The sequence below is a fragment of the Xiphophorus maculatus genome, chromosome 13 (genome assembly GCF_002775205.1).
Source record: "Xiphophorus maculatus strain JP 163 A chromosome 13, X_maculatus-5.0-male, whole genome shotgun sequence".
NCBI classification, from domain to species: Eukaryota; Metazoa; Chordata; class Actinopteri; order Cyprinodontiformes; family Poeciliidae; genus Xiphophorus; species Xiphophorus maculatus.
The window spans coordinates 20,669,308-20,695,150 of NC_036455.1; the positions used below are offsets into that span (position 1 = coordinate 20,669,308).

General features: G+C 39.5%; 1 protein-coding gene and 1 long non-coding RNA gene across 2 annotated transcripts; both read left to right on the plus strand.

The window, feature by feature from the left end:
- The first annotated feature begins 890 nt into the window (after positions 1-890).
- On the plus strand, positions 891-2,815 carry hoxa1 (homeobox A1). The gene is made up of 2 exons (XM_005802718.2): positions 891-1,546; positions 2,342-2,815. Exons 1-2 carry the CDS (start codon positions 940-942, stop codon positions 2,722-2,724), a joined length of 990 nt encoding a protein of 329 aa, XP_005802775.1. The 5' UTR covers positions 891-939; the 3' UTR covers positions 2,725-2,815.
- Positions 2,816-4,233: 1,418 nt separating this feature from the next.
- On the plus strand, positions 4,234-24,016 carry LOC111610635. Its single transcript, XR_002753738.1, has 3 exons — positions 4,234-4,311; positions 21,487-21,607; positions 23,537-24,016. It is a non-coding gene; the product is annotated as an uncharacterized LOC111610635 (long non-coding RNA).
- The last annotated feature ends 1,827 nt before the right edge of the window (positions 24,017-25,843 follow it).

Sequence of the window (25,843 nt, forward strand, 5' to 3'; positions counted from 1 at the left end):
CTGCTTCATTTAACAGTTCATAACAAAAGAAGAAAACTGTAGAAAAATGTAGAAGGGTAAAAGTTGCTCGTTTCAATATAGGGAGGGCAATGTTCCTGCCTCTTCCTTACTGTCACATTGTGACAATATTTGCAGAGTAAAATCCCATAATGTTCAAGCGTGAAACATTTCGCATCGGAATGAGACATTAATAGCCCATACATACCCCGCGGCAATGGTACGCACACACACACACACACACACACACACGCACACACACACACACACACACACACACACACACACACACACACACACACACACACACACACACACACACACACACACACACCCCGACACACAGAGGGACACTCATACTTGGCCATCCATCCAAGAGCGACTGACGGTGCTACGCATGTGACAACGCCGCTGTTACACTCAAGCAAGACACATGCACACCCCCACACGCGCTAAACCAAAAATAGGCTACCTGGGGGTCAGAGTGCAGGGCCGTCCTCACGGTGAGGTAGCAGAGGATGAAAAGTTAATCTCTCCACCGGTGCAGGAGCGCGCAGCGGGGTTGCTTGCAGCAGCCCTGCTCCCCGCATGCGACCCCGGGACTGTCCACCTCCGTCTGCCTCCTAGCTCATTGTTTGCTCGGCCAATACATTAGCGGCATCGCGCGTCACCTTGATCGACGAGCACTCGGAATTTAAATAGCCCCTCAAACACCAATCTGTCACCGTCCTATAGGGGATAAGGACAAGTGCCTCACTGGCTGACCTGTAGCCACGTGACAGCAGCCGTTCATTGATATCGGTCAGTGCGCGCCCCCTCCTTCCAACACTGATAAGGATAGAGTATAGGTAAAGGTTGGCACGGTCACTTTGGGCAAGGGTGGGTTAGAGGGCGTTTAGTTGGAGAGGACGGTCCTTCAGCCCCTCGGAGAACGATGCCACAATGAGCAGCTTCTTAGACTACTCGGTGATGAGCGGAGAAGGTGGCTCATGCTCCATCAGGGCTTTCCACTCGGACCACGGGATTACAGCTTTCCAGTCCTGCGGGGCTGCTGTCAACAGCTGTGGGGCGGATGAGCACTTCGTGGCAAACAGGACTTCTCCTGACAGCCTCCACCATCAGCCGACGTCTTACCAGTCTTCTGCAAACACGTTGGGTCTCTCCTACGGAGCCCACCCAGCCTGTAGCTCCAGCTATGGGCCCCAAAGTTTTTGTGCAACATATAACCACTACACGCTGAACCAGGAAGTGGACTCTGGAGCTGCGTTTCCCCAGTGCGGTCCATTGATGTTTTCGGGTAACTTACCCTCCTCCATGGTTCCTCAGCACCGCCACGGTTACAGTGCCACCCCACTGGGCCAGCTGCAGTATAGCCACGCTGCCTACGGAGGCGGACTCGAACAAGCACCCCCTTACCCTGGTGGCTCAAACCCTATGTCACCTCTGCACGCAGCTCACCTGGAGGCTTGTTGTTCACCTCTGTCGGAGGGCGCCTCCTCTGCGCAGACTTTCGACTGGATGAAGGTCAAGAGGAATCCACCGAAAACAGGTGAGTGGGGGGAAATGTGCTTTAACAGCAGAAAGGACACGACGACAACATTTAATCAGACCCGGAAACGATGACATCGCTTTCCCTCGAAACTTTGTCAACATATAGTTGAAAAACAAAAATGAAGACTTAGAGAAAGATTCATGTAGTGGTATTTTACACAGTTATGTAAAAGGGCCTAAGATGTTCAAAAGTCAAAATATGTTCCAAATCCTGTTACAATAGTGAGCATTTTCTCACTACATAAGTGAAAAGACTTTATAGACGTCTATTGATGTTTATTGATCGAATATGGTAATTAAGCTTGACATTTTTGTAATTTTGGGCAGGACATGTTGGCTAAAAATCAAAGATTTTCCTGCAACATGTTTTTGGGCTAAATAAAGACAAGGACTAGCTAACCTTAAGCGTACATCAAAAGACGTCCATAAACATCAATGTTTGAAGGAAACTGCCAACACGTTTGCTTGGTCTAAGCTGCTTGTTATAGTGTAACTTTGACATCTATGTGTTCTTTCCAGCGCTCAGATAACTAAACTCCAAAGGAATTTTTTATCACTCTCAAATTTACAACTTTAAATCTTTAAAGAGAACTCAATGGCATACGTTGATTAGAATACCAGTGCTCCTTTTTGTTTTTGTTTTGTTTTTGGTTTTTTTGCAAGAGAAGCCATCAATTTTCTGGTGCGTAAAAGTGGTTCCAGATGCGTAAAACGAGACTGGTTTTATTGGGGGGCATTTTAACTGTTTATGGTACTAAAGAAAACAGGATAAAGCCTTCACTTCTGTCTGCAGGACGATCCGGGGAATACGGTTACGCAGGTCAGCCGAACACTGTCCGGACCAACTTCACCACCAAGCAGCTTACAGAACTGGAAAAGGAGTTTCACTTCAACAAGTATCTGACGCGGGCGCGCCGCGTAGAGATCGCGGCCGCGCTGCAGCTGAATGAGACTCAGGTAAAAATCTGGTTCCAGAACCGGAGGATGAAGCAGAAAAAGCGTGAGAAGGAGGGGCTGCTGCCGGCCAAAGCTCCCCCCGCAGAACGGGAGGAAATCATCCCGGAGAAAATGGACGATGCAGCATCTGAGAGGTCGACCTCGTCTTCCCCCTCTACTCCCTCCCCCTCATCCTCCACCGTGTCTTCGACGGGCACTGACACTTACGCCTCCAACTGAGGACCAACTCTTTACCTCTTTAGGCCACGTGAGCCTGACCACCAAAGTTAAAGATTGTTGCGAATGATATTCGCGTGTACATTTATAGACTTTTGGGGCATTCCCCAATAATACGGACAATGGCTTAAAGGTTTTAGAGTTGTTGTATAACCACTAACGTGTCTGCACGAAGCACTATTGTCCAGTCATGATTTGAAATGTGTTTATTTGCTGAACATGTGGCTTCCCATTTATAAAACTAAGTGGAAAGACTGCCACCCCTATGCCCTATACCATGACCCAGTGCTGCTTTATTTAAAAAATAAAGAGACAAATCTGCACACACACAAACAAATACCTCAAAAAAAAAATAATAATAATAAAATAGTGCCAAATTTGTGCACCACCGGCCACAGGCGATGCTGTTAATGGGGCATCACGCAATCAACGAGATGACCTCGTTTATTTATCGTTAGTGAATGAATAGTTACAGTAGCTGTTTCATCGCTGTCACCTCTGTCTTTTATTTTGTCTGTGCGCGCGCGCGTGTGTGCGTGTTGACTGTTTGAATGTACTATATGGGATTTGCATGGTATGTAAAGCCTTCATGTATCACCAGTGGGGCGCTGAGTTTTATCAGTTGCGGAGCCGGTCCTTCAGGGCTGTGAAAGGCTTTCATTTGCTGTTCCATTTAATCAAGTGGGACGAATGTGAAGTGTTTTGTCCAGAGAGGCGTTTACGGGTCAATCGTGTGTATTAAAGTACGTTTAAATATAAATCTTTTCCTCTGTGTCACTTTTTTTTTTTTGTCTCCTGCGGGGTAGATAGTGGGAATGATGTAGCGTAACATGGGGACTTAGAGCCATCTAAGCGGTCTATCAAATCTAAATCCGCTTGACATATATTTAAAAGCAAAAAGACAAAAGGATGGAGGAGAAATTACAGAAACTCCACGTCCTGTCAATGTATGCGGCCTGGCGCGCTCCCGTCCCTGGAGTAAACAGTTATTGGCATAATAAAGGCATGTTTATCCGAGAGCGAGGATGTCAGCGTCTTCTATGATGGCAACCTTATCGAGCTCCCAGCTTACTGAGGGGACAAAAATATATTGATTGAAACATCGAGGTTACGGCTATTGACTGATGTCACAGCGTCAGTTCAGCTTCTTAAGTTCACCAAGTTACACGGGGGTGTCATCATGCCAACCTAATGACAAGATAAACTGTGAAAACTTACACCTATACCAAAAAAAAAAAAAAAAAAAAAAAAAAAAAGAGTGCAAACTTCCTTTAACAATAGTCATTCTCTCGGGTTTACAACATAATTTTCAAGGAGATGACCTGTGAGGGAAAAAAAACAAAAAAAACTTGGTATATTCGACACTCTGGGAGAAAGAACAGGGCTTCGCGGGTTTGTGTTGTTGTTTTAATTCCTGGTGTGCAGGATGCGCGTCCATTTGGCCTTAAAAGGACAAAAAGCCCATGAAAGAAGCGTGATTAATGAGCGCAGTTCACCTTTACCTTGGATCCACCTGCAGAAGCGGCTGTATTTGAGCTGTAGAGAGTCTCTGGCACAGGCAGCCTCAGTCAAATTCAACTCCACACATGGGTAAGTCGAGTAAGTTAAGCCGTTCTCTTTTTTTTTCTTTTTCCGCTTTTAATTGATCAAACGCACGCCTGGTTATGTCAGAGCGCGTTTATTATATTAGGAAGAACATTTCTTGTTCTGGACGATGGCAAGGTTATTTGATAACTGTAGACGCCCTTATTTTTATTTGTTTTATATAAATAGTTTAGTGTACACACACTTGTTGCTCAAGGTGAGAGTCCGTTTTGTTTGTACGGCGCCTTTGAATACCGCGATTAACTGAAAACGTGCAACATTCAGCGGGTTTGCTGTCTGTTCTGTGCTCAAAAGAAACCAAATATGTACATTTTTACCCTGAAAGAATTATACTCGCATAGACGCAAACTATCAGACTCATGCAGTTTGCGGCTAAATCTGGGCATAATTTTAGATTTCAAAGTAAATATTTTAATAAATACTATAAAGAAAAATTGAAGCAATTACTAATTAAAGTTTGTTTAAAACAGCTATTATAGTCATAACCAGATTCACCAATTCAGTCTTTTTTTGCCGCTTTGAATAGAATAAAAATTTGACAAAAAATTTCAAAAATTATTTAATGGAATCCGTTGCAAAGGTCCCTTAAATAAACATATTTGCTAATAATTATCGAAAATGACAGTTACAATTTTAAACAGGAATATTTAAGTAGGTCAAATTATTATTATTATTATTATTATTATTATTATTATTATTACTACTACTACTACTACTACTACTACTACTACTAGTAGTAGTAGTAGTTACATGACACCATATTACACCACTTACATGCAACAAGATGTAATTACGGGTCAGTTTCACGGCAGATGCGTTACTTTGTCTGGTATAAATGAAATGGAAAAATACTCTGCATGTGATTTTTAACAATCTCCATTCCTCTATGGAACCGTGCGCACCCTGCTTCATGAGTTGCAGCCAGTCTTATGGCCCCCTGCTGCTGGTGTGCGCTACAGGATCCTCTCAGAGTGGAACCCAGCTGATTCTCAAAAGAAAAGGCCGAGCATTCAGGGTCAATCCTCGGTCACGGCTTCAGTTTGTTGTGACAGCACCATCCTAACCCCCTCAAACCTAAACTAGAGTTTATACACCCCGCACAGGGCAAACAAACCTGACTTGGACGGCCGGATTTAAACGAAACTCCGAAGTAAAAATAATTAGCAAACCAATACAAACGACAGAAAAAGGAAAGGCGTCACGGGAGAGGACTTCCCGACGATCCTGATGGTTTCTATTAAGGCCCAGAGATAAACATATGGACGATGACAGATGCTTAACTCAAACCATTAAGATGCTGGTACGGAGCTTTAAATGTTCAAAGCATTACGATGGAATACGAAATATATATATTATATTTCACACGATCTGGCAAAGTTTAGGCTCATCGGGTTTCAGGCATTGGTTTTAGGAAACACCCCGAAATAATAATAATAATAATAATAATAATAATAATAATAATAATAATAATAATAATAATAATAATAATAATAATAATAATTTTTCCAATAAAATACATTTTCCGACAAAACCGCTCATGAATATGTTTCCAATCAGTATAATTTTAAGCATAACTTTAACATCTGATTATTTTATCAATCAATAATCTAATGATAACTGCTTCTTAAAGAGATACTTTAAATCTATATGCATTTATCATTTTATTTTTACATGTATTTATAATTTTATTTTACAGATGTTATATTCTTCCAATCGAATAATTCAGTCTTATTTAATTTTTTTAAAATATCTATCTATCTATCTATCTATCTATCTATCTATCTATCTATCTATCTATCTATCTATCTATCTATCTATCTATCTAATCTATCTATTCTATCTATCTATCTATCTATCTATCTATCTATCTATCTATATATCTATCTATCTATCTATAATCTATCTATCTATCTATCTATCTATCTATATCTATCTATCTATCTATCTATCTATCTATCTATCTATCTATCTATCTATCTATCTATCTATCTATCTATCTATCTATCTAGTTTATGTGTTTATTTAGTAGTAGGTGACTTTTTGTAAAAACAAAGTTTTACGTTTATTTGCATTTTCTTGTATGTTCCAGAAATATGGAAGTAATTGAATTTGCTTTAAAAGAGTCCAAGCAGAGCTTTTCTCAGTTTAGCTATGAACCCCAAAAAAGGGAGCTTTCTCTACAAGAATGATATCAATCTTCCTTTTAGATTGAAATGAAATAAAAAGTCTCATTAAAAAATGGACATATTATAATAATTGGATTTGTCTCTTCCTGCAAAGGTATGACATGGAAGAAACAAAAAGTATGGAGAGCCATTAATATCAAAGAACCTGAGAGCAAAGAGGTATTTTAACCAGAGCCCACACACTAAGGCAGGCAGTAACATGTGCAAAATATTTTTCGATGAAGTAATAGAAACAGTTGAAAGTAGCAGAGGATGATGACTTTTATGACTTTTTTTTACACATACAGTGAATGTTATAGAAAAAAATGTCTAAGGGCATTTTTAATTTGTGGAATCGGATGTTTCAAGCTTTGGATCCCAGGTTCAATTTTTTTTTCTTTAATTCTGTGTCTGTGTGCACTATACTAATTATACAGAAGACTGACAAAGTAAGATCATATATATGTCCTGTCTTAAAAATTGGATGCATTTGTATTAAAAAGCATCCCTTTTTCAAATAAATCCCATCTTACCTCTATCTCAATTACGTTTATATAATAGTTGAAGAGGCAAAGTCCCATTTCTTCATTGTCAGTCTGAAATATTATGTCGTAAATAAGCAGCAAGAAAATTTTTTGTGGTTCCATGTACAGGTTAGCACTCGGTTTGCAAATAAGGTTTATTTTCTGCACATATACAGCTCTGTAAAAAGAGTCTAATACGAAAGGGTCAAACACTTCTCTCAGAAATATCTTTCTGATGCTTTTACTGACTGCTCAGTTCAAAGAGAGAGAGGCGGAAACCCAGCGAGGCAGTGATGTGGACAGACAGATGCTGGTCCAGGTATTGGCACATCTGCTCAAGCTGACCACTCCCTTGGTGTGATTGGCAGGCAAAATGAATTCCTCCATCGACAGATGTGCGACAGAGGCAAATGGCTGGATTGACAGAGTGACGGGGGGAAGAGAGGGAGATGACATCATGAAATCAGTTGCTGTGTGCTGCTATGGTAGGATAAGCATGCCGGCTAAAGTGGGAGACAGAGAAGAAGGGAAGAGGGATGTGGTTGACTGGATGGAGGAAAAGCAGAAAGTCCGCATCTTGACATCAGCACTCACCTCCAGGAGTTGTCTGCAGTTTTCTTTGTGCTGCGCTCCTCTCAGCTCAGTGAGGCACTCCGACTCGGGGTGCCAAACGGAGGTACTCAGAGAAATGTGAAAACAGGAGAGCACAGCCAGGGGACTTTGATGGGTTAGAGGCCCACAGGAGGAGCCAAGACTAGGAGCATATAGGCTGGATAGTGGTCTACAGACACAGGGTCCATCCATCACACATGTCTTGACCTCCAGTTGACCCTGGCGTTGGAGCCAATGAGGCGCCCTCAAACCCTAAGGAAAGAACCCCCCAACTACACGCGCACACACACTTATCTAGCCATACATACACGTCCAAACACACAAGAGATCGGGTGACACTGAAAGGAGCCTGGATGCTCTTTGTGTAGGCCTCCCCCAGTTTCCAAGAATCCTTTGTTGATAGTTTTTCTAACTAATGTGAGTACCAACACCTGAGAGACAGACAGATGTATACTGGCACACACATTCAGGTAACTACTCACATACTTTCGTCTGAACAGAAAAAGCCACTGAGCTTATTAGCACTAGCTAATAAGTAACACTTTCAGTAAGAAAAGTGACCTATAGGACAGAAAAACAACTACAGCAAACTCAAGATTCGCCATATAGGGCTAGTGTCAAGATATATATTTTTGATCAGTAATGTGTGTTGGTAATTCCGTCTCTATTATATCGTACCTTTTGCTCTTTTGGTTGTTTTGATCTTGGTCAGACCCAGATATCATAGTCACACAGTATGCTAATTTCGCTAATTGGTGCATCCAGGCCATTGTTTTTCAGTCGCTAACTCAAAACACAACAACAAAAAACATCTGCATTTCATTCATGTATGAATTCAACAATACAACTTGGAATTCATAGTAGTTGTTCTCCTATCCATAATGGCTTATCCATGTACATCTCCACTAACATTTGGATAACTGTCTTTGAACCACTTGATGATTCTGGCTGAACATTAGACATCTCGTTGCTTGTACTTGTGACAGTGCAATGACAATAAAGTTGAATTCTATTCTATTCTATTCTATTCTCTTGTGGATGGAATCGGTGAGGTTCATTTAAAAATTGAGTTGTTCCCTGGCACAAACCTGACTTTTAGGCATAGTCCCTGAATATTCATTAGTGTTGAGGTTATTTGCAGCTTTGCCCATCCCAAAACTAGTTCTGATGAACACTTCACATACTTTTGGAGCACTGTGTCCAAGTTTCACCTATACAGCACTTGATTTGAGGTAACGGTATTCCATCCACTCCATGCGATTTAGGTTTCCCTCTGGATGCTGCCACCACCATATTTAAAATGATGTACAGTATTCTTTCAACTCGCCTTTTGAATATATCAGCCAACAAGCCAAAATAATTGTCTCTGATGAGACCTTTGTCTTATCTGACCATGAGACCTTTCACCTGAAGACATCCGACTTGTCTATGTGAGCAGATGTAAATTTCAGGGTGAGAGCTTGTGTCAAAAGGTAGGAAGTTAGGAACTTAGACAAGAATTTCAAAACAACAGTGATCTTATCACGTTTAAAATCTCAACCCTGTGCACTGAGAACAGCTGAAACTTTATGTAAACCAACTTTTGGACAATGATTTGTGTAAAGGTAAGTGGTAAAATATCTAACAAGAATTATGCCAGAAGCATATCAAGGGCAATAAAATAATAAATAAATTAAAGAGTACTGTCAACTTCAAAATTATGACCACATTCATGTTCATAAAGGGTGCAGTAACAGTCTGCCCAGAACCGCAAGTGCATTTTTGGAAAATACTGGTTCACCCAGTGTTTGACGTGTCCCTCTTGAACTTCTGTACTAACATGTCGGTGCAGCAATCCAGAGGAAGAACAGCAGCTGCATGCACATATAAAGTAACAGACCTGATGAAAATGTGGTTATTTGAGTAGCCACATTTCCTGGGAATGAAATCCTATTCCCAGAAAAATTTAGGAACTTTCAAAATTCCATCAGAAACCTTAATGTGTAAATTGTCAAACTTTGTCTTATGGACACATCCAAACAAACGTGATTTAAATTTTGTTTTGAGTTATGGAGAAAGATACAATTTTAAACAAAGCAGCATTATTTGAATGCAGTCAACCAACTTTAAGATATATGTACTAATAGTAATGATCTGGTGGCAATTTGTGTTTTGTATTTAAAGAAGTCTTGGCGACCAACAACTAAAGCAAACGTGGTAGAACTTATTAAAAAAACAAAAATATTTTTCTCCCTGTCCATAAGACAAAAAATCTAACAAATCTACTATTTATTTGTTACATTTTAAACCACTCCAATAGCTTAACAGCAAAGGGGTAATAATCAGATAATAAAATTTAATTACCAAGGCTATTAAGCTTTCAGTCATTGAACAAAAATAAAAGGGCAAAAACCAATGGAATGTGAATAATGATACAATAATTTGATTGTATCATTACAATCATTGTAAGGCTTTTAAAATTATTTTGTGTAACAAGAAGTGAGTGATCCAAGCTGTTAGTGTCACATCATAGGATACAATATGTAGCTATATTTAAAGATGCTTTTATTTGAAGAGCCTGGATGTTTAATATTTTATTGGATATAGCATGAATTTTCTGTGATAACACTGATGTGATGAGAGGGCACCAGTGTTCCAACATAATGAATCAGCCTTTCCTTTATACTCGGTGTTATTATTATGATAAACAATCATAAAGAAACAAACTCAATAACCAATAGAACAACCTTTAGAGCCATTAATGTAACACAGTTCTTACATTTGCTTTCACTGGTATTTTAAGAATTTCTCTTTAGTGATAAGCTCCAAGGATTTGAGTCTGGATGGCATTCTGGGTATCTTCCCAATTTTTAGCTGCCTTCAGATTCCCATGTTTAAGTTGGGACTGTGATTGGACTACGCCAAACCATTCATATTACTTGAAGTCAGAAGAAATGGTTGGAAGTTTACAACAAACCAATGCCAGGTGTACAAACCTCCATAGTATCGTCTGATAAAGTGACAAAGAATAGATTTTGGCAACTTCCTACAAAAGCCACAACTAAGGACTTTTACAGCCATAATTTGCCAAATTTATTGTTTTACATACTTTCGAACAAAAATAGTAAATAATAATAATATGAGCTCAGCACTGATGTGATGTAGAAATTGAAGTGAGTACATGCATAGTATTGATAAAAATCCTTAGATCCTTGTTCTACTGTTGTCCAATTCAGTTCATCATAGGACTTGTCCAAATGTTTTCTCTACACTTCTTTTTGAAAGTTTCTTACAAACCTCAGCTAAAACTGCCTGAACAGGTTATTATTTCAGCTGTTGGTGGTCCTAAGACCTACATTACAGTTAATGTGATCAAATTCACTTTGCAAATAATACCAAAGCATTTCCTGAGTACCACTAATAGCAGGCCAATTACCACCAGCCATTCGAGAACCATGAAAGTAATGAGTCCATCGCAACTCTGGCTGTATATTTAGGGTCAATGTCCAGTTACCTCAGTCTGGTGTTTTATGGTGATACTGCTCACCGCTTTTGTATGATATGACATTTTATCTAGCTTTGGCTTTTGATAACTTTGCTGTAATTTTCTAATTGGACAAAAGAGATGGGGTTAAGATGGAGAGTAAAAACATAATCCGAAAGCCTAAACCACAGTAGTTGTCAATTGGGAAATAGAGCCTGGACCAGGCTGTTGATATCAAAGAGCTGAGCCTTTGGTGTCATCAACAGGAAGACACGTTAAACAGTACATGTTAAAACAGCCCCAAGGAGATAGTTGCTGGCACATCACAGAGAGAAACAACCACAGTAACCACTTTCACACACAGACATACACCTACACGGCTTGAGGGCACAAGACAGGTTTCAGCACTTTGAGTCAAACGGCTTCTTGTCGGGTAGAGTTTGCAGATGATGCGAGCTGCGGATTCTGCTCGCAGGGACTGGCAACCATTGTTTGTGGTGTTTGATCTCGCCTGACACCTTTATTACCTGAGAACCACCTGCCAGTAACTCTCACAAGAAGAGAAATGGCGCTCACGTGTGCTGTGACAGGAGAGCATTGGAAACAAAATCTGCAGGGATTAGGGAGCAATTTGTGTGTTAACTGACAAGCCAGAGTGCTCAAATCTGTTTGATGGTTTGACATGTGAAAGCAGATCGGATCCCATCGAGGATTTAGACATCTTGAGTAATATCACCCAAAAATCCAGCACTTGCTAGATAATATTTTAAGATGTAGTGTGAAGTAAAATGAGTGTTTTGCGGTTCAAGCATTATGAGACAGACTGCTTTGCTGCGGTGTTAAAACAGCTGCTTGTTGTAGTGGAAAATGAAAGAGATGTTTTAGTGACAGATGTTTAGCATATTGTAACTCAAAGCCTCTGGTTTGTACAGAGCCTGCAGCACCTTACACAGTGGGAGTCAAAGAGCTGGAGTGAAACTATGCACTGATGTGCTCTCTGTCCCCTTAGGGCAAAGAGCGGTTTAGATCCAAATCTGCAGCACTCAAAACACGGAGCTTAGCCCGACAAATTGATCTGAAGTTAAAGTGTATGATTTACTGTATTTGCATGGCTGCTTGTTTATCTTAAGCTTTGTGCACAGGGATTTGTGTCATATTAATGAGAATATATGTCAAAAGAATTGAGTTGAGATTCAATGTCTTACGTCCTTATTATTCTCACTACTTTTGAAAACACTGCTTGAATAATTTGATGTCAACTTTGGCTTGTTATTTAATGCACTTTTCTCAAATTTATTTGAACATCAGTGTCTCGTTGTGGAAAAAAGTTCCAAAGAACTTTAACTTTCAGAGAACACTCCTTCTTATTAGTGGCAGTTCTTACATGAATGTAATCATGGAAGAGGGCCTCCTTTTGCAGCTATTCTGCAAAAATCTGTAACCTTTTATAGTGTAGCTTATCAGAATATGATGCACTGAAAAAGCATTTGCTCCTCCATCCAAATCATTTAATTCAGGTCTTCCAGTCACTTAAACTGTATCTGGTGTTACATATTCAGCACTTAGGCACATTGGTGGTATGAAACCATGATAGGATACCTAGTCCAAATGCCTAACTGGTATGAAAATGTCTGTCTTTTCTTGCAGTCTTATTTCGATATTTTTATTTGTAGAAAATTACAGGCAACTGAAAAAAAATGACAAAATAATTACTTCACATAACCATGGATAAAAAAAGCATTCTCTTAAATTAATCCTGTCGAGTCTTTCATCATCAAAGTAGCTTGTCTGTTTGTTTAACCGTCTATTCTCGTAAAGACTCATTTGAAGTTTTGATATATGATCTTTCTAAATAGTGTCGGAAACAATCACTTCAAATTAGAGTTACGTGTTGTGTACACAAAAAAAGTCCTTTGATTCTGCTTTAGGAAAACAGTTCTCTCAGAGACAGTTGACCCACAAAGAGGGAATGTGGTTTTATTGGGTCACCTGTTTAAGGGCTCTTACAGTGAGATGACCTCTCCAACACCACCAGCTCTCCAAGCAGACAGCTGGCCAGTCACCCTTCTTTGCATCCCCCTGCTCAACCTCCCCCTCCGCTCGTTATCATTTGAGCTCCACAGAGACTCCTCTAATGACAGCCCTTGTCTATATCGCCGTTGTCACAGCTCGTGTCTGTGTGTGTGTTACCCCCGTGGGTGTGTTTACATTTGTGCTCTCAAACTAGTGCATGTTTGGCCTGTAATGACAGCGGCTGTCTATAATGCCTCACCCTGGCAGGGATCATTCGGTCCAACCTCTCTCTCGTCCGCTGTCCGGTGTCACCTACGCCCGGCTGGACGATGATGTGATCTTTAGTCCCCTCTGCAATCTATAGACTGGCATTTGGCTCAGAAAGCATTCCCCGGCCCTGACATGCATGCTAAAGCTTGTCGCTGTTTTGCCGATATCTCCCCCACACCCAGTGCGGCTGCCTAACCTCCCCCAAAAGGTGAGTTAAAGCAAGTCAGAGCAATATTCCAGCAGGCGGTGTTAGATACTGGAATGGCATTTAGCCACTGACGTGTATTTGTGTATGCATGACTGTGGGGTGCAGTTTGAATGTTGCTGTTGAGCAGTCTGCCGTCAAGAAGTCAAATGTTCTGAAACTATTTGGATTTCTTTTGTGCCACCCGTCTCGACTGGGGAGCATTCAGAACTTTGATCTGGGAATCAACCCAAATTTACCTACGCTCAAGTTCCATTGCAAAACCCAGCGGAAGTTGCTATTTGATATGAGCTATATTCCTTTTTTTTTATTTAATGACTCTTAGGCTCCAGTGGTTTTTACTGAACAATGAACAGACAGGAAATACGGAGGGAAAAGAAGTGGAAGACATGCAGCAAATGGCGCGAGACTGGGAACTGAACCCAGGACATCCATGTCGAGACTAGCCTCTGAGCACGATGCACATGCTCTACCAACTGACCCACCCAGCCAGCGCGGCTAAAAGTGTTCAATTTCAGTTCATAACATATTATGAACTGGAGTATTGGTGAAATGAAAAGGATTATTTTAAACCTATCAATAGTTTGGGGCTTAGCGGTATCGTTAGCATTGTATTAAAGCATCAATTAAAGTTATGTTGCGGACTTAATTTGTTGTGACTTAATTTAGCTTTTTGTTCAAATGGATTCTGAAGCGTCCAGAAAATCATTAATGAATACGAGTGGGTGTGTTTTTGTTGAGGTAAACTGATGAAAAATTCTGATTAGGACACCCCTACCTGTACTGACACCTATTGAGAGATCTGCTCAAGTGATTTTTTATTTTTAGCATAAGGCAATGTCCTGGGTCTGCTAAAAGAAATGAATTTTGCTCTTTGTATTAATTTAGAATTATCCCAGGAAGCCGAGTGTGTTCTGCCAAATCTTACAATTTTCCAGCTTATGAAGCAAAAATCTTTTGCATCCTGAGAGATTCTTGGAAAAAAAGCAGCTCCGGTTTAAGACTGATTATTTTCATCCGGCGGTTTAGCTGAAGCATGAAAGAATGATGAGTGACTAAGAGTGTGGTCTCCCATCAGGAATGGCTTGTGTTACAGCATTAAGCTACTTATCTTTTATGGAAATGATAACTTTTGTGACATCTACCTCTGACAGCATACATTATAAATTCAAACCCGTCCCCAGGTGATGAAACAGTTCCCATTATGTTTTGTGTTTGTGGTATCTTCAGGATATATTCGCTAGCACACTGGAAGCAATGTATTTTGCATTTCCAGCATCATTAACAGTCTGTGGGGATGGAAAAATTCAGCAGTTAGCGTAGACCAAGAGTTCAAACTGAACATCAAACAGCAACAGAAATAAGAAAAAAAACAAAACACCAGAGACTTAAAATTGAAACAATAGACATTACATCAGCTTTGATTTAAAAGGAATTTCAATAAGTTTTAGTCTGTCCATTTATCTTGCAGTTCAGGGTCATAAAATGTGAAGCTAGAGCCTGCAGCATAGCAGCAAGACAATGAAGATTTAATGACAGAGAAAATCGTAAAGTTGGATTTTATTGGCTATGGGCCATCTTTTCATAGCAGATGGGTTTACATAAATACTCAATCCAGTTATGCTTGAGGTAGATATAAAGTATTTCCATGTAAAAGAACATGCAAAACTTGCAAAATCTGAAATGTAAGCTATTTTATGTTTTGAAATAAAAGGCTTGAAGAGCATCTTTCGCTTAGAAAGTGAACTTATCATTTAAAACAGCACTTTGTATTTACTCAGGTTATCTTTGTCTTATACTAGAATTTGTTTAATGATCTGAAACGTTCAAGTGTGACAAAATGGCAAAGACATACATCTGTGCAATGAAAAATACATTGGTGAAACTTTGCCACCCTTTTGCAACGTGCTTCTTCACACAACTGGAAACTTGTAAAGTGATTGTGTTTTGTTTTTTTTTAAATCATCTTATTGGAAAAATTTGAGAGTATTCAGTAGTCTCCCAGCAGCTGTCCAAGTAATCTTAGCTTGGAGGCTCGTGGAAAAGTAGTTTCGGTCGAGTTGAACTAAAAGTCATTCAAAACAACTATCAGTCATGGGTAAATTTCCACCCGCTGCAAAAAAAAAAAAATTAAAATAATAAAAAAATATATAATCAAACCTTTCCTAGAAATTTGAGTGAACAATGTTTAGTATTTGTACACCTCATTACCGTTGAATCAGACAGCTGTTTACATTGTCACAGTTTTTTCAATGGAGCACTATCTCTGGTGCCATTGCTTGGGCCAAAGCAGTAGAGTGTTTCTTCTTAATGAGAAGAGGAAGAGCTGTTAGTCAGACAGATCTGGTAGACAAAGGTGATATTTTAGCTATCAATTGTAGGCCCAGTGGTTATAAACTATACAATGTGGTTGATTTGTTCAATCAAGAGCATGTTTAAAATTTCAACTTCGGATCTTCGCCCATTACTTCTGCCAAAAATGATAGTTTTACCAACTCATAATGAGCTCCAGCCATCTAGTTCGACCCACCTTCCATGCACTTGCAGTACAGACTATACCGCCAGTAAACATCAGAAGGAATCAGAAGGAAAACAATCCCAAGGGCATACCTTATCCTCCCTTGATGGCTGTGTTCACTTTGTTGACTATATAGCATTAAATCACAAGTGACATAACTCTAGCTTACATGTCCTGTAGAGCAGGTCTATGCCTTGTCCTTTCTGTCAAACCAAACAACCTTATGGGTAATGTACACTATGATGCGAGCGTAGAATGCACATCTGCACACACACATATATACACACACTTTAGGCTTTACAGTTATGGTCTAAGGTAGAGCATAATTTTACAAAGTTATGGTTTCTAAAGGGAGTTTGCACATAATAATGGTATGAAGTATAACTATATGTTTTGAAAGTCCCTTTAATAAGATCCTAGAGAAAGTTTAGAAGATAGTTTTTTTTCTGGAGCAGAGTGGCTCAGTGCTCTCCCATGGGAGAACACCCATGATGAATAACAAAACAAGAACAGGATGATGCAATTTTGCTCTTACAACTCTGGGAGAGAAGATCAAAAATCTCTGTTTATGCAGAGTATGCACAGGCCAAGAAAGTAGCTGCAGATTAAGGTTCACCAGGTTGAACCACTGGTAACTTAAATGCAAATCCAATGTTTTCAAATATTTTGTTGAAAAAAAGTTGCTCACCCACCAGTCTTATGCCTTTGGTTATGTGCTCAACCCAACGCTCAATCCAGAATTAGCAGTTTTTTTCTCCAGTGCGCTTTGTAATAGGTGCCACCTTCCAGTGAAAATCTATTCTTCATTTCATAACTCTGTTTTCATGGTCCGCCTTTCTGGCAAGTGAAAATTATACAAAATCAGGCAGTTTCTTAAAAACCCTTCTTGGCAACTTTGATCAGTGTTAGATTAAGAATATTAAAGCACAATGAAAGATGATAAAATAGAACTGATAATGGTTTATTGTGTATTTGTTGGGGAAACTAATGAGAAGTTGGTAGATAAAACTAACCCTATGGTCCAATTAATAAAATGTTTAGAGGTTCTACAGTGACAGTTTTGAATATAATTTGTGTTCGTTTTAAAAATGGATGATCTCCAGGATATTATGTATGTGACCACTGGAAGTCTCCATCTCTAATTTTATCTGCTCCTTCTGTTATCAGACGCTCCCTGCCGCCTTTGTTTCCTATCTCTAATCACAGTCTACATGCTTTATGTGTGCACTGATGTCGTCTTGCACTCATTTGCGTACCTGACAGCACAGAGCCTTCTTTCATCTGCGCTTCCTCTGATGCATCCTTCCTTTGTCATTTTGTACTTCCCTTTTCCTTCCTCTGATCTCTCTTTGTTCACCTTTCTTTGCTGTCCACGCAAACATTTTCTTTTGAATTGTCACCCTCTTGCTGCTTTTGCCCCTTCAGGTCACAAGTGTGTGTGTTGAGGTTTCAGAGGTTGCAATTTTCTATAGATAAACACCCTGTTAGGAGGATTATCTGTGTTGTCCTAACAATGTAAACCCAGGATTAGAGCTTGCTCTCCAGGGATACATAAGCATGGCTGAATATGTGTATCTGTTTATTTATGGCGTAGTCATATGTCAACTTATCTGTTTGGGTCAGATCCTATTAATTCACCGCACGGATTTCCTTATTTGTACGCCAAAGTTCTCCGTTGACCATGGTCTAAACCTCGTCAGCTGACTCCACTGTCTCAGTTCAAGATACCTAAACACCACATTACACAAAGACTAGCTGTTCATGATCTAATTATTACACTGATCTAGCACATGCATGAGAAAATGCATGTTGAAGTAATCAAATTTCGCCATTTATAGAAAGGTCTCATACACAGAGACAAATAATGCCAGTGGACCTTAAGATAGACTTCATTACCAAAATGAAGCAGGTGCCATACAGAGCTGTCAAAAGTGTATATGGTACATACCTCTTGAACATTTCAAATCTATCACATTATGATCAGGAACATCAATGTATTTTATTGGGATACATCAACATATCCATACATTGATGAATTAAAATACATCAGTGTATTTTATTGGGATTTTATCAGATAAAACAAAATCCACTTGGCCAGTTTTCTGGAGCTCAGAACTAATAGCTGTCCACCTGAAAGTTTCTCTCAACAAAGCTGTGTATCTCTGCAGTACCATTGAAGTTACCATGGGTCTGTTCCTGCAGTTCATACTCTCTTTTGTATCCATAGTATTTCCATTTGTAGATGATATGTTGACCAATGCCCAATGCTTATGCTTAAAGCTTGTAATATTATTTTAAAATCTAATCCTGCTTCAAACTTCTCCACAGCTATGTCGCTAATCTGTGTTCCTTGGTCTTGATGATGCTGCTTGCTCACTAACATGCTCTAACAAAGCTCTAATGGCCTTACATAACATCAGGAAGATTCTTTTTACTTATATTTCGGTAACTCATGATTGTCTTTAGTTGGAGTAGCTGGATTTTCTTTAGGGGGTGACAGATAAACGGGGGCTGAATAATATGCAATAAACACTTTTGGAATTTTTGTGTGAAAAAGAATGTATTATCTTTATTCTACTTCATAACCAAGTTGTATTTTCTGTTAGTTTATAACACAGAATCCCTCTGCAATGCATCGGTTTGTGGTTGTAGCGTAGCTGAATGGGAATAACTACTGCCGCAAGGAAGCTTAGGCGTAAACCCTAAACTTTAGGAAGAGTTAATAAATCTGTAAAGCTCCAGCGACTGCTCAGCCAAACTGCAGGTAGGGTTGGAGGTGAAAAACCTTTAAAGAAATGAAAGCAGGGAAGGAGGTAAAGAGATGCTTCAGACGGCAAAGTGAGGACTTGAGGAGGTCAAGGGTCATCCCCCCCAATGATACCTCCTGTGCCAGAGAGGTAGTCACGACCCGGTCAGCGGAGGTTCAGGTGTCAGTGAGAGACGACTGACTGACAAGCCGAAGCGGGAAGCCTCCTGTGTTCCATCCCGATTGGACCTTTCATCCTTCCTTCCCTCGCTCTCTCTGTCACTCCTCCATGACCCAAACCCTCCCTTGCTTCAGCTGCTTCACTCTCTTTCGCTAACTCTCTTCTCCAGCCCTGTCATCCCCTCATCCTTTCTCCACTCACCCTCTTTTTCACCCCAAAAGCTAAACATTACCACAGGGTTTCACTCAGCAGGCCGGGCTGACTAGGAGAGCTCTCTGTGGGAGCACATTAGGCTTCACTTCACCGTCATACACTCACAGAAAAGCACACATGTAGAAACTGCGAATGCAGGAGCACAGGCTGTGGTCAGACAAACATGTAGCAAATTCTTTATAATGCTTGAACGTAAAAATAAAAATTTAAAGGAATGGTTTGTTTTCAACTCAAGCTATTTATTTATAATTAACTGTCTATTAATTACTAAGAATTTAGTGGTTTAGTGATTTAGTGATTTGAAAAAGAGCTTCCCCCTTACATATTTCTTCTGTTTTTAGATTTGGTTGATTATATTTTGTTAGAGAAATAGTGTTTTGATTGTTTTCGATTGAGATTAGTTGCGGTTACTGCTATTCATAATTCCTCTGACTATGTTGGAAAGATGTGACATCGCAGTAAGATTGCAAAAATGTAAAAAAAAATACTAAGTGATGGGGAGCTAATAGCATTTTTTACATGTGCATTAAATATTTTAATTATTTAATTTTGTGTATTCTAATTTTTTAATTTAATTTACAGTTAAAAATGAACACGTCACTTATTATTATGAGCAAAATAAAAGGAGTAGCAGGAAGGGAAAAAAATCTAAAGCAAGTACAGCTTTTCAATTATGGACGCTTTAACGTGATTATATTTTTCTTGAATTTAACCAAGAACATCCAAATAAGAAAATAATTCTCACATCATTAACTTGAAAGGTTTAACTCGATGAAGGAATATTTAAGGTTAAAAACAATTTCAACATTAAAAAAAAACCCACAACATATCAGCAAACCTATGTCTCCAAGTCAACATGCTTTATTCGTAGCAAAAATGAAATGTCATAAGAATCTGCACCCAGGAGTTATTGGCTCTCTCTGAACAGGTTGCTGACCAGAGCTGATAGATAATTCACAGCTGACCACAGATCTCAGTAATGGTGTCACCTTATCAACCTCTGCTGATGGATGGGCAAAATGTGCCTATTACTTCTTTACATGGACAGCATGATTAATACAGCCTGTTTCACAGTGAAAACTGAATAATATTTGAAAGTTTCTTCTAATATAACAGTATCTTTGGGGGGGGGGGACTGTTAAAATGTGCATACTTCTCAATGCTAATGCTAATCCATTAGCAATAGTCCATTGAAAAGTATTTGCTGAAAGAAAAGAAAGAAAAATAACACTCTCCGAACAAAAGTCAGAAGCTTTTAGCTCAGTTTCGCACAGTTAAGCTTGGAGGCAGCAGATTCAAAATGGGACACTTTTTATACTTGTTTAAAGGAATAATGGACTACCAAGAAAACAAACTCTTTCAGTAAAAACTATAGATGCATTCAAGATCCCAGGTGCTCTCACTCCCTCTCGTTCAGTTTGAATAGCTAACAACTCCCAGGAATGTCATTGGTGAAGATCTTTGTAATTCATCTCTTCAGCAATTCCTATGCACAGATTCCCATTGTGTCACAAACTGCTTCTATTCAATAGAAGTGCATTTCATTCTCCCAAGAAAAAAGAAATAGGCACGTTATCTCGTAATTATGAGATCTGGATTGTTTTTTTCTTTATTTTCTTTTTTGCAATAAAGAAAAGATTTTATCTCATGAGCACTGTCAACTTGGCGATGTTAACCCACATGACATCTCTTCTATAAAAGGATGTAACAGTTCAGCACTTCTGTTTTAAGTTGTGTTTAACTCCCAGACAAACCAAGCTTCGACTGCCAATCATTCTGCATGCAAAGTTATACTTTCCCTGTAGAAAGTAGCCCTGGCCCAGTGCTACTGTGATTGGTTTCTGAACTAAAACTGATTGTATTGCATTATAAGTAGGATCGAACTGGGATGTATGATATGCAATTGAATTTGAATCTGTCTGTGTGAATGCATTGTGTTGGACTGATGTGATATATCTCTAGATATCTTGTAAAGTGCCTTAAAAGTTGATATTTGTGGTCTATTTGCACCAGACAGATTGCTAGAACCATCCATCTAGTAAAATTATTTTAAAAAGATATATATATTTTTTTGTAATTTATTGGATGGCTACTTTTTGCTTTTCCTTGAGTAGAATCTCTGCTCCTGACACAACATGTTGACCATGTACATTTTCCACTTTCTGCTGTGCTGCACAAGTGATGCTTTACCGAACTTTCTCTCTTCACCTCATATGGGAAAAGACGTTTATATTCATAACCGTTTTCCAGTTTGCAGAACGGAGCCCACCTCGGAGGCATATAGACGAGCTTCTCATCACTCCTAATGTCTCATCACCGTGTTGACTGGCATGCCTGAGGACAGAAGACAGCGTGACATAGACACTGGCGGGTATGCATACGCAGACATACACTCTTGACAGGTGCAGGCTGCCAGTCGGCTCTTCTTTGTTGCTTTTCATTAACTTGTCTAATAGAATCAAAGACTGTCAGCAGAAGAGAATGACAGAAAAAGAAGGGAAGAGGGGAAATGGAAGAGGAAAAGATTGCTTACTTCTGTTTTTTTCTTTTCTTTTTTTACAGTATATGACTCTGTTTCTGCAGCTGTCTAAATTAAACTCCTCTTTTCTTTTTCATATCATGTTGCATCTGTTATTGCTCCTAGATATCCCCAGGCTTTACAGGCATGCACAGGTATGCAAAAAATATCAGGAGATAGAAAGTAGGAGGCATAGCAATAAAGGTACAAGTGCTTTTGGCAGCATACACCTCCCACACTATCAGCTCATCATCAGGAAGCACTCTACATGAAAAAGCCATCAGGACTTTCACTGAAATAAAATGTCAACAGACTGCTTTTATCTCTCGGTATAAACATTCTTTTATTTCTTTGCTATGCAGAGATGCGTCACTCTACTAAAGGTTAAAGGGAAGATATTCTAATCAGGGACTCTTTGCACAACAGCAGCTCAATAAGGTCAACTGGTGTCACAATACTCAGCTCGGAGGGAGGGATGTGTGTAAATACAAGTGCGTGTAGGGTTACTTTTTAGTCATCCTCTTGTTTATTTTTCTGTTGCCGTAGCGGCCAATCCAAACGGCATCACCTTTAAGTCCTTACCTGCTTTTCCTTCCTGCAAGGTCTTATAATGAAATCACCATCGCTGTGTCATGAGGTCGCATACGCATAAGCACGCATGTTAAGACACGCAGACTTAACTCTGAGTTGCATGTAAAGCTCCGGTGCCTGACGGGGCGATCCGCCAGCCAATTGGCTGTATTGATTATTGGGTCAGAGGAGGCTGGTGGAGCGGCAGCAGTAATTAGGGCTTTTTGGTGTGGATTAGCCGAGAGAAAAGGTCACCCACTCAACAACAGTGGCAGGACCACAGGCAGGAAAGGGAGGGGTGGACAAGACGATGGGCGCTGTCCCCAAACATGATGACCACAACTTGTGATTGATAGGGAAGGAACAGTTTACATGTATATCTTGCCTTGCTAAAGTACTCACACTTGTATATCCCTCACACTTTTTTTTTAAATTTTGGTCAAGTCACACATGTGATAACAATGTTAAATATTGCAGTGGCACTATTATTATTATTATTATTAGAGAGACATAAGCAAATGCTGAAGCAGGCAATGTTAACATCTTTCTGCTTTGGTTCACTGCAAACAGTTCCCAGATACAAAGACACTGAAAATAAATGAACCAATGAATAAACAGAACCTGTATGAGATTCTTTAAACTAAAATGCATAACGTGATCTAATGTGAGGCTGCACAGTGGAAAAGTTGGTAGCACTGTTGCCTTGCAGCAAGAAAAAAGTCCTGGGGTCTTTCTGCATGCTTCCTGTGCATGTGTGAGTTCTCTCTTCGTAAACCAGCTTTCTTTGACAATCTAAACACATCACTTTTAAATAGCCTCTCTAAATTGCCCTTGGGTGTGAGTGTGTCTGCATGGTTGTTTGATTGATTGATTGATTTATATAGCGCTTAACAGCAACCAACTAATGTGACAGAAGCACTTTACAGTGAATTATGAAATATGTTTTCAAGGCACTGCTTAGTCCATATAGCAATCAGATAAATGAGACAATAAGTCAACCCTGCAATGAGTTAGCTGGCAGATCGAAGGTAGAGAAAAGTGTTGTTTTCACAAAGAGCACAACTCACTCAATGTCCATAAGTTTAGAGTGATTTTGTTTTAGTAGACAAGATATTTTTTAAAAGGAAAAACTTATCAACTTGCATTTTGAGATTTTTATTGGTTTCTTGAGATGTTTTATCTGTTTCAAACCTTTGCCTCTTTTGTCTTCAGATCCTCAAGTTGACCTCCCAGCGGTATGGCAGGTCTGAGTGTATCTTCGGAGGTCATGACCCTTCCACACCATGAGCAGGACAAACAGGACCGAGGAGCTACAACAACACATGGAATGTACACTTTGTTTTGTTTCTGCTACACTAAACTTGCGAACGAAATCAAGAAAATTCCCCTACTATTTGAATAAAATGTCTATATATGTGTGTTAGAATTTAGAATTTTTGTGTTGTAAGAAATGGTAAAATCTCAAAAAAATTGTTTTCTCTAAACTCAGTGCGTACTGCTGTTTCTCTCTGCAGTCGCTGTTCCACAAAGTGCTGGAAACGTGATTTATTTTTAAGATCTCACTTGAACATATATTTGTTTTGTCATCTGCAATCACTTTGTCTGCATTATCTGTCCGTCCCTCACGATATATTGTCACCCCGCAACTGGTTCAATGTGGAACCGATTGTTTCTGTAAAGCACAAACATAATAAAGTGTATGATTAAGAGGGTGTCTGCTTGTGAGCGTTTATTGGGTGTCATCTCCCCTTCTTCCTCTGCTCCTCATGGCTCACAGTGAGAGAGCAGCAGTGCTGGAGGAATTGGGAGTCCTGGTTTTTGTGCAAAGCTGCAGCACTCCTAGTGGTGGAAACACAGAAGAGATGCCCCATTTCTGCAAGGGCAACACAAATGCAACACTAAAAAGCCTTCAAATAAACTCATCTTCATTGGAGTAGCATAACCTTTACATTTAATTTTAAAAATATTTGTTGGGGGACAAAATATAAAAAAAATTAATGATTCTGTTCTTTTTAACAAAATCACCAGTGAAGCATATTTTGGACGTCCTACAACAGCACATGACTTATTAATTAACTTTATAATTTTACAAGGTTGGGAAACTCAAAAAAGAGCAACATTTCTATAGGATTTAGTTTTGTGGAGTGTGGTGTTGACTTATACTGATGTCTGTGGTGATTTGGTTATTTGTTGTGGGTCAGTAACAGTTGAAAGACCCAACAATGACAGCTTTTCCAAATTTTGGAAGATGCCATCATATTCTTTTGGAAAACACATTAGTACTTTAAAGAGTTAATGATACCATGTACTCTGTTAATGATCCTATTAGCTTTCGAAAAAGAACAGACCGTCAGATTCACAGTTCCTCCACCGTGCTCAACACTGGGCATGAGATGTTTTTTTTTCCTTTTACCTTTTGACACATGCCAAACAAATCCAGAGTCCTCTAATCTTAGTCTTATCTGAACCAAAAGCATTTAAACTCCAAGCACAGCTTAGGTAGCCTGTGTTGAAAAAGGTTTGGGTTTCTTCCTGGCATGGCTCCCAAACACCTGGTTGGCATGGAGATAAAATCTAATGCAGGTTATGGACACTAGGTGAACCTAAAATAACACTCTTTTCCTGCTAAGTACTCGTAATTTATTGTCCCTTATTGAATACATTTTTCAATTAAACGTTGGACTTTTTAGATTATTAAAGCTGGGTTGTGCTGCTGCTGTGAAAGATTAATATAATTTAAGTGTTCTTTCTTTTCTTTTTTTGCATATTTACTTGGGGTTCCCCTATGTGTCCAGCAGAGCAGGAAGACATGACTTCTGACTGTACTTCAGAAGTAGTAAATTGCATAATATTTTTGTGTTAAGTTTCTGTATTGACAGTGATACTTGTATGTTTATGTCACAATGTTGGAGTCATGGACACTGGAGGTATACACGACTGTCTCTTCACACAACAACGTTGGTCACTCTGTATGTGAACCTAAAGAGAAAACTAACCGTGTTTTCACTTGCATATCCGGGCCCAAGTTTAGTTCATTTGACCCTCTTTTATGTATGAAACAAAGTGCATGATTTGTTAATGTCAATGGAAAATGCGTGCCCACAGAGGCTCTGCAGAATTGTTGTGTGACAATAAAGAACATACATATCTGGAGACAGGCCGGAAACAAACCAGTGAGGGCCAAATAAACAGTGAAACCTACCAGTCACCAAACCCGACCTCGGCTGTCTTCCATCTTTAAAATGCGCGCAGTATTTGGTATCAATAAGATGCTTACATGCGCTTATGATAGTCGTAAAAGTCCTGTTCACTTTGGGCAGGGTGGAGTGATAAAAAGTAAACTGCAATCCTGCTTTAAAACTAGAGTGCACTGGTGTGAATTTACTGCCGGCTGCTTTTTTCGGCGATCAACAAACTTCGGTCATAATTCAGGCTATTAATTTGAAGATTTTTCCCGTTAGAATTGGTTGGGTTTATTTAAGTTGGTTGGTTTTCAAACACAGACCTAAAGGTTAAGCC